Source organism: Myxocyprinus asiaticus, chromosome 24, assembly GCF_019703515.2.
Source record: "Myxocyprinus asiaticus isolate MX2 ecotype Aquarium Trade chromosome 24, UBuf_Myxa_2, whole genome shotgun sequence".
Taxonomy (NCBI): Eukaryota; Metazoa; Chordata; class Actinopteri; order Cypriniformes; family Catostomidae; genus Myxocyprinus; species Myxocyprinus asiaticus.
In genome coordinates, this window is record NC_059367.1 from 27,006,535 (window position 1) to 27,024,471 (window position 17,937).

A 17,937-nucleotide genomic window follows, 5' to 3' on the forward strand; every position below is an offset into this window, starting at 1 on the left:
TAATGAACAAATGGAAAAAGGTCTTTATTGTGGATTTGTATGTTAAACGTGTTATTTCAGTAGTAGAGTACAAAACACATCTATAGTTTTGATTTAAGGATTTCATTTTAGTAAATGCATTATCAGAAAAGAGTACATTGCTTTATTATACAGTGAAATAGAATTGTTCTGCAAAACAGAGTGTCTGTATCATCGTCTGTGTGAATAGTTTTGAGAGCACTGACTATAGTTAGGTGAAATGTATAAAATCGATTGAGAAAAACTGTAATTTATTATTACAAAATTGCATTATAAAAATGTCAACTGTGAGGTCTTAACACATCTGAAAGTTTCAAAGTCTGGTCAACATTTGGTACCAGTTCTTGCTCGAAGTCCCACACTCTTGTGTCCACAATCAGTTCTTTTTTTGTAAGATGCCCCTGCAGTGGATCTCTTACATGTACAATTCTGCACACATTAAAAGGTACAAGGTAATTACCTCCAATGCTTTTCAAGGGGACATGCACTGAGGTTTGCTCCACCTTCCGTGGGTCAACAATCATCTTTGTGGGATTGTAAACATTCTTTCGATCAGGTTCTCTGTAAATGTGCTCCATGATATTGACACCAGGAATATCATTCCATTCTGATCTTTTGTACTTTCTACTGTCCTCAAACTGTGTTTTGGGGAATATGTGGTTCTTAATAAGGAACACACCTACATTGGGGTGTGCAGACTGAAGGTCCTCCATAAGAGAAGGCAAATTGGCATGCTTGTATGGCATGATGATCTCATCAATATCATTGAGGAGAACATACTTGGATTGATACATGTGCCTGTATATGCACTCATTGAGTGTTGTCAACTGGCCGTAATAGTGGAGATCACCCTTGTGTTCTTTGAAGTTCCAACCTGAGGATGGGTTAAGAAATTGATTGATAGGCCATGATACAATCTCCAGTATTCCCTCTCTTTCATAGTGCTGTAGGAGCTTTTCCAGGTCTGGTCCACAACTAGTGTTATAGATTACCACTCGCTGTATGCCCAGAAGCTTGTACATCTCAATAGTTTGCGCAAACTGCAGTACATTATTGTAGTTGCCAAAAAGGCTGGAGATGCAAACAGTGAAGTTAAATTTAAAGGTCTCACTTATCACTCGATTTTTTATTGGCAGATATTCCATGTTGAGGGTGGCTGAATCTTTATCAGTTGAGATGAGAACATGAATTGCATTTTGCAAGTGCTTATCTTTACAAATCACATCTGAGACATGAAAAGCGAAACCAAAACTGTCACTGTGTATTTGGACATCTGTGCTAACAATTTTACAGTCATTTTCAATGTTGCAGTAGACACAGTAAAGTGGCTGAAGACTGTCTCTGTTGATTATGCTGATGACTCGAATGGTCCTGTCCAATCTGTGGTCGATAAACGCAGACACCATAAAGTGCTTTGAGTCTCTGATGGGCGTTATTGAACATGACTTCCGTGATTTACTGAATGCTGCTGTAATTATGTAATAAGGATGTGTGTCCATGTGAGCCCATATCAATATGCCAATAATGGTGACAATAGATATTATTGCTAGACATTTCTTTTCCATCCTCCTTTTTATGCCTGTAGAGAAAAGAACAGAGACATTTCAAAAAATGTGCCAAAACTATCGTTCTTTTTAACCTGAGGTGGCGTCTAAAAAACACGGCGCTCCAGCACGAGATACTGAAAACCAAAAAAAGAGAGACGTGGCGTAAAGCTCAAAGGCGCAAAAACGCGTTGAATGTCAACGGACCCTTATGGCAGTGATTATTCAACTTAAATAAATACTAAAATAACATGAAATATAGTATCCTATGAGCATATTTAGTTATACTAAGCTATCAAAAACAAGCAAACAGTAGCCTACCTTTGGTACGGATAGACTATATGAGAAGATGGATTTTTGCATGAGATTGGTTTGTAGATAGGAAACGCTGTCCTTTTTAATGGCAACTAACAAAATGTCCTCTTGTCTTGGAACAGCTCCCTTAGTTTCGTTATCAACAATGGTGTAGTCGGGGCCGTTTTTTTCCACCAGGGTTATTTGCATACAACGACTAAGCCTTTTCACACATTTATTTAAAAGCAGGAAATGTAGTCACACTATATGGGCTAGGCCGTCACAGTGGAACCTGCCATTAAACAGTGGTGCAGGTTTTATATGGTTAAAACAAATGAAATACATTGCAAGAGAAAACACAAATTTGTGTTCATATTTATGCAAATATACTCTAATATGTGTCTAGCTTGTATTTACTGTACCTCATTGGTGGCTGAGAAATATAAAAAAATATGATCAGTATGGATCCGAGAATATAAAAGACTAATTCATATAAAAGTTTTAATTTAAAAGGGTTTTCTTTTATATGAAATTGTCATACTGTGTGGTATGTATCCGAAGTGTTATTTTGGATGCATCTAATTCTTACCATATAGGCTAGAGCAGGCTTTTAACGACTAAAAAATTCTACGGCACACCACTATCCCACACAGGCTAACCATCCTCAATATTTTGCCTTTTCAAGAACTTGTCCATGTTTTTTGTCCGTCTTAGTAGCGTGTTTACTTGTAATGCTTGAAATTCGGCTATGCAAAAAAATACATAAAAAATAAATACAAATAAAATAAAATAAATCACATAGGTAGGCTACGCTGTGTGAGGTCACAGGTGGCAAGAGCACTAAATGGGTAGTGAAAAACAACAAATTTGCTTCTTTTCTAATTTGTAGATTTGTTCTTGCAATGCCACAACAAATTACAGGGATGCAAATTCATGAGGGTAAACAAATCACTGGTCCACAAAAATAAATTCTGGGGATATTTCTTTTTAAAGAAGAAGCTTAAAAACACCAATTCCAGCTATTTTTGTGATTCAAGTTTATTCAAGTTTACAATTGTGCAGAATTAGCTGCAAAATAAAGAGTATTTTGGTGAGGCTTGCTTGATTAGTTCAGTGACCCCTTCTGGAAATGTCACTAGGTGGCGACAAATGAGCATCTTATGTGCTATGAGTGAGTCAGTGAATCATTTTGAGTCATTCATGACCGAAATCTACCAAGAGACTTTATAGTGTTTAAGCATTGAAGGAACAAAGCAGATCTAGTCTTCCTTCAGTTTGAGCATTATTTTTCATCCAAAAAGACAATAATACTCAAATAATAGTGAGTTTCAATAATGTCCTTACCTTCTCTTTTATGAAAACTTGCATGGCTACAAATCTACTGACTTCAAATCTATGGTATTATTTTCCTACAGCAGCCTATTTAAATTGCTGAGCATGGCTTTTATCAGAAAAGACCACAATAATAGACAAATAATAATAATTTTGAGTTTCAATAATGTTCTTTGTCATTGTAAAGCGCATTTCACATGAGCTGAGTCAAGGCGTCAACGCTCCGTTCAACGCCAGCGTCAAGCGTCGCATTGCCCTCCACGTGACAAGAGTTGCAGAAAGCGTCACAGAGGGGCGATTTTACGAGTTTACCATGTAAAAAAGTGGGAGGTGTGCACAATAAACATTGAAAACATGTATTTGGAAGAGAGAAAAAAGCTTGCAGTTGCTTTGATTGCAGAAAGTAATAAAAGGACTCGTTAATGTTTAGGTCTAAGTGTTTTCTTGGTGAATTTAAATTAGTTCAATAACTGGGGTCTCTGATATTTGTAAACGATAAGGTAATATTTAATTAAAAGAAATTATGAGACATTCAATATCTCTTCCTTACTACCTGGCAGATATGATTAAAATAGGTGTCCTGACAAATCACACCTGTCTCACCCGTGATTGACTGGTTGACTGACATGCCTTTGAAGGGCATGGTGAAAATGTAATATGTAAACTACTAACAAATGAAATATGTAAAACTGTATAACTAAGCTCCACTTCGGTCAAGTAAAAAAAAGTTATGGATGTTATTTTTTGCATTGCAGATATTGATGAGTGCGCGCAAGTGCCCAGCCCTTGTGCTTTTCAGTGCCGTAATGTTCCGGGCAGTTTTCGCTGCCTGTGCCCACCTGGAACTGTCCTCCTGGGTGATGGTCGCTCTTGTGCTGGGCTTGAGAGAGGGAACTCTTTACCAATAGTATCCGGATACAAGCCAGGCTGCGCCCCCAGCTTGTCTCTACCCTAGAGCGACCCTACCTCACTCGCCTCTCAGTTCATCCAGAGCACTTAGGATCTTCACGTCGTCCCAGGCATGAATGCCCAGTTGGGTATACTAGCAAGGATGGCACTTGCGTAGGTGTGTAACATTAAACTGTCTTGTAGCTTCATGCCATTAGGCCTGCATGTGCTGTTGTTGTAATATTTGCTGGTGAAAGATAATTATATATAATTGTGTACAGAATACATACTGTGTGTGTGTATATATATATGTGTGTATATATATATATATATATATATATATATATATATATATATATATATATATATATAATTTAATAACTAGGGTTGTTAAAATTAACACAACAATTTAGTACAATGAATTATAAAAAGAATATGATAGAAAATGTAATCATGGCAACTGACCCATACGTACATTTGGTAAAGATCCGTTTTCTTTCCAACCATCTGTGCAATATGACTTTGAATCACCTAAATGCAAAGCATGTTTTTGCATGTCTCCAGCAATAGCTCACACCTAAACCACAAGAGCAAGCACAGAATAAGCAAGAACCCACTTACACAGGACTCCGTTTTCTTTCCAACCATTGGAGCAATATGACTTTGAATCACCTAAATGCAAAGCATGTTTTTGCATGTCTCCAGCAATAGCTCACACCTAAACCACAAGAGCAAGCACAGAATAAGCAAGAACCCACTTACACAGGACTCCGTTTTCTTTCCAACCATTGGAGCAATATGACTTTGAATCACCTAAATGCAAAGCATGTTTTTGCATGTCTCCAGCAATAGCTCACACCTAAACCACAAGAGCAAGCACAGAATAAGCAAGAACCCACTTACACAGGACTCTGATAATACAGCAAGATGTGACACAACAGCCAAGGATCCTCTGCATATCAACAGACTAACAATTAAAAAAAGAGTGCAGATGGAATGCAAGAATGCATTCAGTGTGAATGCACATAAGCGTACCTCAGAGAGATTGACAAACTCAATTGTAAAATGAATTGCTAAGGACTGCAGGCCAGTGATAGGGTTATGTTCAATGATACTGAAATAAAACAAACAAAATATTGACATCTAAAATCACTTTTTTGTAATGTCTATTCAATGCTGCCACAATATGTAGTATAATCATTTGGGGTCATGTTTTTAAATTGATTGACAGCCCAAAGAATTACATTCAAATCTGTTGTTTAAGCTTAACTAACATTTCAACAAAACATTCTTTTTCTTCTTCAAAGATATCGATGAGTGTGCCTTTAGAAAGCCTTGCCAACATGAGTGCAAAAACACTATAGGAAGCTACCAGTGCACCTGCCCTCCAGGTTACCAACTATCATCCAACGGCCGAACCTGCAAAGGTGAATCTTCTCTACATTTTATACTACAGTTATTGATAAACAGGCGGTCACACTAGTCTTTGAGCACGCAAAACTTTTTCAGACAACGGAAAGGACAAGAATATGATGTCATGCGGGAGGGCTTCTGGATTTAGTAAATAATACAACACAAATAACAAATATTTTTTATATATATATATATATATATATATATATATACAGTATATACACACACACACACACACTACCGGTCAAAAGTTTTGAAACACTTGACTGAAATGTTTCTCATTATCTTAAAAATCTTTTGATCTGAAGGCGTATTCTTAAATGTTTGAAATTAGTTTTGTAGACAAAAATATAATTGTGGCACCATATTAATTTCATTATAAAACTAAAATTTATTTAAATTTATTTTCATTTAAAAACTAAAACGTTTTTGAAATTGATGACTTGGACCAAATAATAAAGAAAAACAGCCAATAAGTGCCCAACATAGATGGGAACTCCTTCAATACTGTTTAAAAAGCATCCCAGGGTGATACCTCAAGAAGTAAGTTGAGAAAATGACAAGAGTACATGTCTGAAAATTCTAGGCAAAGGGTGACTACTTTGAAGATGCTAAAATATAACACAGTTTTGATTTATTTTGGATTTTGTTTAGTCACAACACAATTCCCATAGTTCCATTTATGTTGTTCCATAGTTTTGATGACTTTACTATTATTCTAAAATGTGAAGGAAAAAACATTATAATAAAGAATGAGTGTTTCAAAACCTTTGACCGGTAGTGTATGTGTGTATGTATGTATGTATTATACACACTGATGATCCAAAACATTATGACCACCTGCCTAATATGCTGTTGGTCCTCTGCGTGCCGCAAAACAGCGCCGACCCGCCGAGGCATGGACTCTACAAGACCCCTGAATGAGTCCTGTGGTATCTGGCACCAAAACATTAGCAGCAGGTCCTTCAAGTCCTGTAAGTTGCGAGGTGGAGCCACCATGGATTGGACTTGTTGGTCCAGCACATCCCACAGATGCTCAATCGGATTGAGATCTGGGGAATTTGGAGGCCAGGGCAACACCATGAACTCTTCATCATGTTCCTCAAACCATTCCCAAAAATGTCTCCGGTGTGACAGGGTGCATTATCCTGCTGAAAGAGGCCACTGCCATCAGGGAATACCATTGCCATGAAGGGGTGTACCTGGTCTGCAACGATCTTTAGGTAGGTGGCACGTGTCAAATTGACGTCCACGTGAATGGCCGGACCCCGGGTTTCCCAGCAGAACATTGCCCAAAGCATCACACTCCCTCCACCGGCTTGTTGTCTTCCCACAGTGCATCCTGGTGCCATCACTTCCCCAGGTAAACGGCGCACACGTACATGGCCGTCCACGTGATGTAAAAGAAAATGAGACGCATCGGACCAGGCGAACTTCTTCCGCTGCTCCAAGGACTAGTTCCAACTTTCGCCCGTGGACAGTGGTCACCATGGGCACTCTGACCGGTCTGCGGCTACGCAGCCCCATACGCAGCAGGGTGCGATGCACTGTGTGTTGTGACACATTCCTCCCATAACCATCATTCAAATTTTCTGTGACTTTTGGCACAATAGACCTTCTGTCGGTTCGGACAAGACGGGATAGCCTTCGTAGCCCTCACTGAGCCTTGGGCGCCCAACACCCTGTCACTGGTTTGTGGCTTGTCCCTTCTCAGACCACTGTCAGTAGGTACTCACCACTGCTCTGACCCAGTCGTCTTGCCATAACAATTTGGCCCTTGTCAAAGTCGCTCAGGTCTTTACTCCTGCCCATTTCTCCTGCATTCAACACGTTGACTACGAGAACTGATTGTTCGCTTAACATCTAATCTAACCAGACCTTGACATGTGGCCTTGTTAGGAGATGATCAATGTTATTCATATTCACCTGTGAGTGGTCATAATGTTTTGCTCATCAGTGTATATATATATTATATAAATACGGATATTGTCTACTTACTTTCCTGCATCAATAAAAAATCTTCGAATCTTTGAAATATATTTCTTTGTATTGAGCCAAGAGGTCAGTGTGTGATGTTTTGATCTTCTATTGGTCACGTGTCCTCTAGTCATCTGGATTCGCAGGTCAGAGTTCACCAAACTTTCGTCCACTGCGGAACACAGTATTTCTTGGATTTTCCGGTCTCCCGCGTTCGGATTCGTTTAAATAGGAGTGAATGGAGCATGAAGTCTAGTGTGACTGGGGCTTGCTGCCAAAAGCTCAGATACATACTCCTGTTGATAAATACTTTTTCATGTTAAAAAAGTCTGAAAATCACATTTTCTTGTAGACGTTGATGATTGTACTGTACAAGGAGTCCAGTGTGGATCAAATCAAATGTGCTTTAACACACGAGGGGGTTACCAGTGTCTTGACATACCCTGCCTAGCCAGCTACCACAGAGGACACAGCCCAGGGTAAGATCCATTTGTAATGTAGAGAAAGATGGGGGAAGATGGCCCCTTTAAGAACAATGTCAATTTATTTTAAAATTGCAACATATTTAGATATAGGTTTCGCATGAACAGGATGATGACGCATCACCCAATATATTATCACAGGAAATAAACCGATCAGCCATAAAATTAAAACCACCTGCCTAATATAGTGTAGGTCCCCTTTGTGCCGCTAAAACAGCGCCAACCCGCATCTCAGAATAGCATTCTGAGATGATATTCTTTTCACCACAATTGTACAGAGCGGTTATCTGAGTTACCGTAGACTTTGTCAGTTTCTCCATTCTCCTCTGAACTCTCTCATCATCAAGACGTTTCCATCCGCAGAACTGCCCCTCACTGGATGTTTTTTGTTTTTGGCACCATTCTGAGTTGGAGATCAGCAGTAAAAGAAATACTCAAACCAGCCCGCCTGGCACCAACAGTCATGCCGCGGTCCAAATTATTGATCACATTTTTCCCCATTCTGATGGTTGATGTGAACATTAGCTGAAGCTCCTGACCTGTATCTGCATGATTTTATGCACTGCACTGCTGCCGATTGGCTGATTAGATAATAGCATGGATGATTGTTGGTGCCAGAGGGGCTGGTTTGAGTATTTTTGTAACTGCTGATCTCCTGGGATTTTCACGCACAACAGTCTCTAGAATTTACTCCAAATGGTGCCAAAAAGAAAAAAACATCCAGTGAGGGGCAGTTCTGTGGATGAAAATGCCTTGTTGATGAGAGAGCACAACAGAGAATGGCCAGACTGGTTCGAACTGACAAAGTCTATGGTAACTCAGATAATCGCTCTGTACAACTGTGGTGAGAAGAATAGTATCTCAGAATGCTATTCTGAGATGCGGGTTGGCGCTGTTTTGGCAGCATGAGGGGGACCTACAAAATATTAGGCAGGTGGTTTTAATGTTGTGGCTCATCAGTGTAAATATGATTTAGTTGTCAGAGAATTTTTATTTAATTTTTTTATCCTGAAAGGGGGCAATCTTAGAAGATGAGCCTTGTTCCCAGTTGTCATCTGATTTTTACAGAATTTATAATATACATCTGATATAATTTTGAATAATGTATTTTTGTGAGGGGCCTGGGTAGCTCAGTGAGTATTGACGCTGACTACCACCCCTGGAGTCGCAAGTTCGAATCCAGGGTGTGCTGAGTGACTCCAGCCAGGTCCCCTAAGCAACCAAATTGGCCCGGTTGCTAGGGAGGGTAGAGTCACATGGGGTAACCTCCTCATGGTCGCGATTAAGTGGTTCTAGCTCTCAGTAGGGTGCGTGGTAAGTTGTGCGTGGATCGCAGATAGTAGCATGAGCCTCCACGTGCTTTGAGTCTCCGCGGTGTCATGCACAGCAAGCCAAGGGATAAGATGTGCGGATTAATGTCTCAGAAGCGGAGGCACCTGAAACTTGTCCTGTGAGTAACCACGCCACCACGACGACCTAGTAAGTAGTGGGAATTGGGCATTCCAAAATTGGGGAGAAAAGGGGATAAAAAATATATTTTTGTCAAATAATGTACATCACTAACTCATATATTCTATGCTATAGTGTATTTTTTACAAATAAGTTGCATAATTGAATGACTGAATAATGACAGACAAATAAAAAAACAGATTAATCTCTAAGGTAACCTTATTCTATGAATAATATAATGTACATGACTATTAATATATACATATTTTGACACCTATACTTTTAACTGAAGCGATGTCATAATATTAATTCTGTGAATTCAGATTGAATTCCACTCAACTTGTCAATAGGTTTTAATGATTAGTGAAGATGTTTGAAATGTACATGGAATTACAAAACAGTTACCTCTTGAATTATAATAATTAATACATTAAATAATATTAAAAACACCAGCAACAATGTGCCACTGGAGGCCTTCTGCCCCAATTCTGAGGGGGCATTTTACCCCAAGGGTCAGACTTTACCTTTTCACTTCAAAATAAAAAGAATATTTTTTTACTCAATAAATCTGAATACGTTACTGTGTCCGCAAATTCCCCATTAACAAACAGACATGAAAACTCTTAATTATAAACATAACAAAGTGTCACGAACCACTATGTTCCAATGACACCTGTTTTGATGGAATAAATCTCAAAAATGTTAATGTTCAAAACAGAAGATTAAATGTCAAGATTAAGAAGAGTGCTGCCATTTAATAAATGTGTTGAGAGAAGATTTAGTCCCATTTATGGTCGAGAGAAAAAAGTTAAAGGGATAGTTCACGCAAAAAATTATATTCTTTCATCATTTACTCACCCTAATGCCATCCCAGATGTGTATGACTTTCTGATATTTCAGCTCTGTAGGTCCTTACAATTCAAGTGAATGGTGACCATAACTTTGAAGGTCCAAAAATCACATAATGGCAGCATAAAAGTAATCCATACGACTCCAGTGGTTCAGTACATGTACATGAAGCAATGCTATGACTTTGGGTGAGAAACAGATACATTTTCAATCCTTTTTTACAATAAATCTCCACTTTACCTTTCTGAATGTAAAAGTAAAATTGGTTTTTATAGTTTAGATTTATAGTAAAAAAGTCTTTAAATATTGATCTGTTTCTCACCCAGACATATTATATTGCTTCTGAATATATAGATTTAACCACTGGGGTCATGTGGATAACTTTTATACTGCCTTTATGTGTTTGTTTTTTTTGTTATTTTTTTAGCTTAAAGTCTGGTCACCATTCACTTGCATTGTATGGACCTACAGAGCTGAAATATTCTTCTAAAAATTGTATTTTCCCTTTTTAAAAAAATAGCCAATAGGCTTTAGTTTTGTGGCAGCCATGAACAATGCTTTGCTACATGCTAGTCAGTTGCAGAAGAAATTAGGGAGAAATTTGACTGGACAAGCATTTAACATTTTTAAATGTAAATTTTAAGGGTCTTAAAACTTTACTTAAACCTTAAATTTTTTAGGTCTTAAACCTTTAAAATTGTAATAGATACGTATATATCAGAGCTGTCAAAAATAACCTGCTAATGCAAGTGGTTAATTGTTCTTAATCACGATTAATGCAATTTTTACATTAGATTCTGACACTTTATTCAGCTCCATGTGAGTGCTGAACACTGGTTGGAATAGGGCGGAACCTTTGCAATGTGTTCGCCAGGGTCATTACACTGTACACACCAGAAACACACAACAGCGATTCTGTTTCAATGATTAAGAGATGGAGAAAGGACCTCTTACAAAACAAACCCAGATGGAACTTGTGAGAAAAATAAAGTACTTTGTGTCCTTTTGTTTGTCGTAATTTTATCACAGAAGCATGTCAAATCTTAACTATCACCTACAAGCTGAACACGATATTTGGCACTGATGAGTGAGCTTGTTGGAGTTCTCCCATAGAGGGTCTGTCGATGCTCCATTTTAAATGTTCATATAATTGTAACTTTGTATCCGTTGCCGCTGAGCTTTCAACTGTCAGTTAATGGTTAGCAGACAATTTGTAAGAAAGTATCATTACGTGGGCACTGGGCAGTGCCAGCGCTAACAGCAAAACAAGACATTGGTTGTTTTAAGAATTGCATACAACCATACTAGTCTTACTATTTCTGTTCTACATAGATATGACAGAAGCAATTGGAGTAGTATGGGTAGCATGCTATTCCGGACGCAGCCACTGTCAGCAGTGCTTTTCATGTGGAGTAGAAAGCGGCACTTGACGCCCTGAAGCGAACCATGTGAATTCCATATCCAAAGTGGATAGCCACAGCCTGCCGGCCAATTTATTTTTGTGTAGAGTTTATAAGGGTTTAAGAGATTTAATACACATTGCAATGAATATGCAACCTATGGGGACCAGTTCTTTAAATTAGTCAACCTCCCACTTGTTTAATGTTACTTGCATTGGTGCTATTTAGAGCATTTCTATCTTTATACTGTGTAAGACTTTGGAAAATATTAATAAAACATTGTTACATTTTGTTTTGTTTCCTAAGAAGGAAATAAATGCCTTTTGACAGGAAAACAAAGTGTGTATATATATTCTCAAAATCTGATTAATCACGATTAACTATGAAAAATAAGTGTCATGATTAATCATGATTACAAATTTAAATCAACTGACAGCACTAATTTATATCAAACAGCCAAAACTTTTACACATCTGTAATATATATCTGCTCTCATGCTCTGACCACAGTACCTGCTACAGACCTTGCACTCCCAGACTGGACTGTGCCACCGTTAGCTCTCCTCCTCTTCTCCAGTACAAGCTCCTCACTCTTCCGCGAGGTATACCTGCTCACCACAATGTGGCCCGTTTGTCAGCTTTCTCTGAGTCTGGCGTTCTCCAAGGCCACACATCCTTCACTGTCCTGGAGCAAGGAGGAGACACTGGAGAGAGGCCATTTGGGATCAAAGATGAAGCAGGAAGAGGCATTATCTTCACTGTAATGCCTTTAGATCTGCCTGGCCTGGTGCGACTTCGGGTACAAGCCACTACTCTGTCAGGCCAGGGGCGCATAATCTACCAGAGTATTTTTATAATCTATATCTCCATTTCCAAATACCCCTACTGAGTATTCATTCAAGACTGCAAAGGGGCCACAAACCTCGGAGAACAGCCCTGTATGTACTGTTGCTTTTTGGGCCATAGGAGAAGCATTAGTAAATTAACTTAATTGCCACCTATTTATGTGCCCTCTTGTAGTTGGACAGACAACACTAACTATGAATGTTAACTATGGCAGAGTGCAACATCAAAGTGTGTGTTTGGACAAACATTCAAAGCCAAGACCTATCAATGGCATATTGTATCATGTCCAAATCGTAAAGTCTTTGGATTACAATACTGTCACTCATTTTTTCAGAATGTTGGTTTATTGAATTATCATTAAGGTAATAAATACCCTGCACCTTTTACTCTTTGAAAGTATTGTAGTATTTTGTTAAATCTGTCTTGCCTGGGCTGTTTTTTTTTTCTTTTTCTTTTTCTGTAGTGCAACTATTTTTGGTGCTTCAATAGACATTTTCAGGATCCACTCAGTAGTACATATTTTGGAAAAACAATGAACCCTAAACATTAAAAAAATAAAAAGAATAATAAAAAAAATAAAAAACATTCAAAAAACGGAAACAGATGGTTCCTAATATGGGGCCAGATAACTTTTTTTTTTCTTCGCTTTTTGATGAGGCTTCAGTTTTAGAAAGTTTCAACATGAACTGATCACCAGCAAATTCTACCTTAATTTAAAATTAATGACATGTAATTTTTGCAATATTCTTATGTTGTATTGATATATTCATGTACATTGAGTGTAATCTCAGTGTGTGTGTGTGTGTGTGTGTGTGTGTTTGTGTGTGTGTGTGTGCCACTGCAAGCATGTGTATGTGAACAAAAGATATGGTTGTGCTTTGACTGTTTATGACTCCTTGAAAATGAAATGTAGATTATTACAAATGTCTTAATATTTTTTTCATATTTAATCTAGCACACACCTTTTGCTTTGCAAGTTGCTTCAAACCTGTAGGACTTTCTTTTTTTGAACACAAAAAATGTTAGGCGGAATGTTAGCTTCAGTCACCATTCACTTTCATTGTATGAAAAATGATGCAATGAATGTGACTGGTGACTGAAGTTAACAGAAAGAAAGTCATCAGGGTGTGAATGACAGAATGTTCAGAAACTGTACATGCTGCATTTACTATTGGAAAAGAGTATGAGGAAGTGATGTAACATAAAAACTAGTGCGGTGCGGTTGTGTGGATTATTTTCTGTGTGCCTGTGTTAATATCCCAGTTCATGGGGGCCTGGGTAGCTCACCAAGCAAAGATCCTGACTACCACACCTGGAGTCACAAGTTCAAATCCATGGCATGCTGAGTGACTCCAGTCAGGCTTCCTAAGCAACCAGTTGGCCTGGTTGCTAGGGTGGGTAGAGTCACGTTGGATTAACCTCCTCGTGGTCGCTATAATGTTGCTCTACCTCTTGGTGAGGGCGAGTGGTGAGTTGTGCATGGATGCCGCGGAGAATAATGTGAAGCCTCCACATGCGCTACGTCTCCACGGTAACACGCTCAACAAGCCACGTGATAAGATGCGTGGATTGACGGTCTCAGGCAGCTGAGATTTTCCTCCACCACCCGGATTGAGGCGAGTCACAATGCCACCATGAGGACCTAGAGCATATTGGGAATTGGGCATTCTTATAGGCCTACTTTGTGAAGCCTTAGAATCCAAGCTGAGGATCATAATAACAGCATGGAAACAAAAAATACATTTCCTGAAAGATGCATCTCCACTATTTTGGTCTTAAAATGTGGTATTTGGACTTTTTATTATTGCACTATTGCAAGAAAAAAATTACAGTTTAAGATACCGTTTTTATCGATCGATTTTACACATTTCTCCATACTCAGGTCACTGCTCTCAAAACAATTAACATAGCCATCTGAACACTTTGTAGTGGTGCTAAACAGATTGCAAATGTTATTTTTGATTTTCATAATTTTCTTGAAACATTTCACACAAATTTCTTTGCTCCAAGATTCATTCTTTCAAAACAGTTAACATAGACGACCAAATTAAAGTCATATATTCAAATGCACGTCAGGTTGCCAAATCCGTTCATATTGATATCTGCTGTGTTAGTAATGCACACAGCAAAGAACATGCAATTTACTAAATGTTTCACACAACTATCAAGACTTCCATCTATAAAAGTTGTCAAATATGAAAATTCAGAGCAAACAAACAATGAGGAATTACAAAATGAAGAAGAGGTGCAAACTGAGAAGAGGTAGAATGGGTAAAGCAGGGTGAAAGAGTAAAGATTATCTGATTATCTCAAATTATCTGAGAGTCCCTCTAATTGATCATGTATTGAATCACGGTCTCTCTGAGACAAACAGTGTTCGGCCTAATGTAAACAAATGTACAGTGACTTCAATCTTAACAAAAAGAAGAGGGGGGAATGGCATTGGTCTGTGTGATGGGGAGGAGGGCGTGGCCGGGCCGTGAGGGTGCACGAGAGAGAGATAAAAGAGAGCCGGAGATGCCAGTTCGAGAGAGAGAAACACGCGGCCGGTGTGTGTGTGTGTGTGTGTTTGTGCGTGTTTGTTTTTATGTTGTTTTAAGTTCAGTTTCGTCATTAAAGTTACAGTATGTTGACTGTTCTGCCGGTTCCCGCCTCCTCCTTGCCCACCCTGAACCCGTTACAGTCTGGATGCCACAATCAATGTCCACAATTACTGTACTATGTGTGCTCACAGTGCTGTCTTACGTAGGTCCATACAATATTGCAAGACTGCTATTTTTTATTTATTTTTTATTACAGAGGAAGAGCAGCAACAACAAGAAATGTAATGAACAAATGGAAAAAGGTCTTTATTGTGGATTTGTATGTTAAACGTGTTATTTCAGTAGTAGAGTACAAAACACATCTATAGTTTTGATTTAAGGATTTCATTTTAGTAAATACATTATCAGAAAAGAGTACATTGCTTTATTATACAGTGAAATAGAATTGTTCTGCAAAACAGAGTGTCTGTATCATCGTCTGTGTGAATAGTTTTGAGAGCACTGACTATAGTTAGGTGAAATGTATAAAATCGATTGAGAAAAACTGTAATTTATTATTACAAAATTGCATTATAAAAATGTCAACTGTGAGGTCTTAACACATCTGAAAGTTTCAAAGTCTGGTCAACATTTGGTACCAGTTCTTGCTCGAAGTCCCACACTCTTGTGTCCACAATCAGTTCTTTTTTTGTAAGATGCCCCTGCAGTGGATCTCTTACATGTACAATTGTGCACACATTAAAAGGTACAAGGTAATTACCTCCAATGCTTTTCAAGGGGACATGCACTGAGGTTTGCTCCACCTTCCGTGGGTCAACAATCATCTTTGTGGGATTGTAAACATTCTTTCGATCAGGTTCTCTGTAAATGTGCTCCATGATATTGACACCAGGAATATCATTCCATTCTGATCTTTTGTACTTTCTACTGTCCTCAAACTGTGTTTTGGGGAATATGTGGTTCTTAATAAGGAACACACCTACATTGGGGTGTGCAGACTGAAGGTCCTCCATAAGAGAAGGCAAATTGGCATGCTTGTATGGCATGATGATCTCATCAATATCATTGAGGAGAACATACTTGGATTGATACATGTGCCTGTATATGCACTCATTGAGTGTTGTCAACTGGCCGTAATAGTGGAGATCACCCTTGTGTTCTTTGAAGTTCCAACCTGAGGATGGGTTAAGAAATTGATTGATAGGCCATGATACAATCTCCAGTATTCCCTCTCTTTCATAGTGCTGTAGGAGCTTTTCCAGGTCTGGTCCACAACTAGTGTTATAGATTACCACTCGCTGTATGCCCAGAAGCTTGTACATCTCAATAGTTTGCGCAAACTGCAGTACATTATTGTAGTTGCCAAAAAGGCTGGAGATGCAAACAGTGAAGTTAAATTTAAAGGTCTCACTTATCACTCGATTTTTTATTGGCAGATATTCCATGTTGAGGGTGGCTGAATCTTTATCAGTTGAGATGAGAACATGAATTGCATTTTGCAAGTGCTTATCTTTACAAATCACATCTGAGACATGAAAAGCGAAACCAAAACTGTCACTGTGTATTTGGACATCTGTGCTAACAATTTTACAGTCATTTTCAATGTTGCAGTAGACACAGTAAAGTGGCTGAAGACTGTCTCTGTTGATTATGCTGATGACTCGAATGGTCCTGTCCAATCTGTGGTCGATAAACGCAGACACCATAAAGTGCTTTGAGTCTCTGATGGGCGTTATTGAACATGACTTCCGTGATTTACTGAATGCTGCTGTAATTATGTAATAAGGATGTGTGTCCATGTGAGCCCATATCAATATGCCAATAATGGTGACAATAGATATTATTGCTAGACATTTCTTTTCCATCCTCCTTTTTATGCCTGTAGAGAAAAGAACAGAGACATTTCAAAAAATGTGCCAAAACTATCGTTCTTTTTAACCTGAGGTGGCGTCTAAAAAACACGGCGCTCCAGCACGAGATACTGAAAACCAAAAAAAGAGAGACGTGGCGTAAAGCTCAAAGGCGCAAAAACGCGTTGAATGTCAACGGACCCTTATGGCAGTGATTATTCAACTTAAATAAATACTAAAATAACATGAAATATAGTATCCTATGAGCATATTTAGTTATACTAAGCTATCAAAAACAAGCAAACAGTAGCCTACCTTTGGTACGGATAGACTATATGAGAAGATGGATTTTTGCATGAGATTGGTTTGTAGATAGGAAACGCTGTCCTTTTTAATGGCAACTAACAAAATGTCCTCTTGTCTTGGAACAGCTCCCTTAGTTTCGTTATCAACAATGGTGTAGTCGGGGCCGTTTTTTTCCACCAGGGTTATTTGCATACAACGACTAAGCCTTTTCACACATTTATTTAAAAGCAGGAAATGTAGTCACACTATATGGGCTAGGCCGTCACAGTGGAACCTGCCATTAAACAGTGGTGCAGGTTTTATATGGTTAAAACAAATGAAATACATTGCAAGAGAAAACACAAATTTGTGTTCATATTTATGCAAATATACTCTAATATGTGTCTAGCTTGTATTTACTGTACCTCATTGGTGGCTGAGAAATATAAAAAAATATGATCAGTATGGATCCGAGAATATAAAAGACTAATTCATATAAAAGTTTTAATTTAAAAGGGTTTTCTTTTATATGAAATTGTCATACTGTGTGGTATGTATCCGAAGTGTTATTTTGGATGCATCTAATTCTTACCATATAGGCTAGAGCAGGCTTTTAACGACTAAAAAATTCTACGGCACACCACTATCCCACACAGGCTAACCATCCTCAATATTTTGCCTTTTCAAGAACTTGTCCATGTTTTTTGTCCGTCTTAGTAGCGTGTTTACTTGTAATGCTTGAAATTCGGCTATGCAAAAAAATACATA

At 38.4% G+C, this 17,937-nt stretch overlaps 3 protein-coding genes across 6 annotated transcripts in view; 1 reads left to right on the forward strand and 2 right to left on the reverse strand.

The window, feature by feature from the left end:
- On the reverse strand, positions 1–17,385 carry LOC127415324 (glycosyltransferase family 92 protein F13G3.3-like). Of its 3 annotated transcripts, none has more exons than XM_051654046.1 (2): positions 17,200–17,385; positions 1–1,597 (listed from the first exon to the last, which is right to left on the reverse strand). In XM_051654046.1, exon 2 carries the CDS (start codon positions 1,581–1,583, stop codon positions 300–302), a length of 1,284 nt encoding a protein of 427 aa, XP_051510006.1. In that variant the 5' UTR covers positions 1,584–1,597; positions 17,200–17,385; the 3' UTR covers positions 1–299. The 3 variants fall into 3 exon arrangements, with proteins under 3 accessions (XP_051510006.1, XP_051510007.1, XP_051510005.1); XM_051654047.1 differs by lacking the exon at positions 17,200–17,385 and adding an exon at positions 4,552–4,653; XM_051654045.1 differs by lacking the exon at positions 17,200–17,385 and adding an exon at positions 1,884–2,064.
- Positions 4,241–14,063, forward strand: LOC127415337 (hemicentin-2-like). Its single transcript, XM_051654073.1, has 4 exons — positions 4,241–4,254; positions 5,384–5,503; positions 7,819–7,945; positions 12,156–14,063. The coding sequence occupies exons 3-4, from the start codon at positions 7,866–7,868 to the stop codon at positions 12,532–12,534; spliced, it is 459 nt and encodes a 152-aa protein (XP_051510033.1). The 5' UTR covers positions 4,241–4,254; positions 5,384–5,503; positions 7,819–7,865; the 3' UTR covers positions 12,535–14,063.
- Positions 15,318–17,937, reverse strand: part of LOC127415326 (glycosyltransferase family 92 protein F13G3.3-like) — a 17,411-nt gene continuing 14,791 nt past the window's right edge. The window contains exon 2 of one of the 2 annotated variants that reach the window (XM_051654049.1): positions 15,318–16,913. In XM_051654049.1, the coding sequence (XP_051510009.1) occupies positions 15,616–16,899 (1,284 nt within the window). In that variant the 5' untranslated portion in view covers positions 16,900–16,913 and the 3' untranslated portion in view covers positions 15,318–15,615. The remainder of the gene's footprint in view (positions 16,914–17,937) is intronic. The other variant, XM_051654048.1, reaches the window with a different exon arrangement.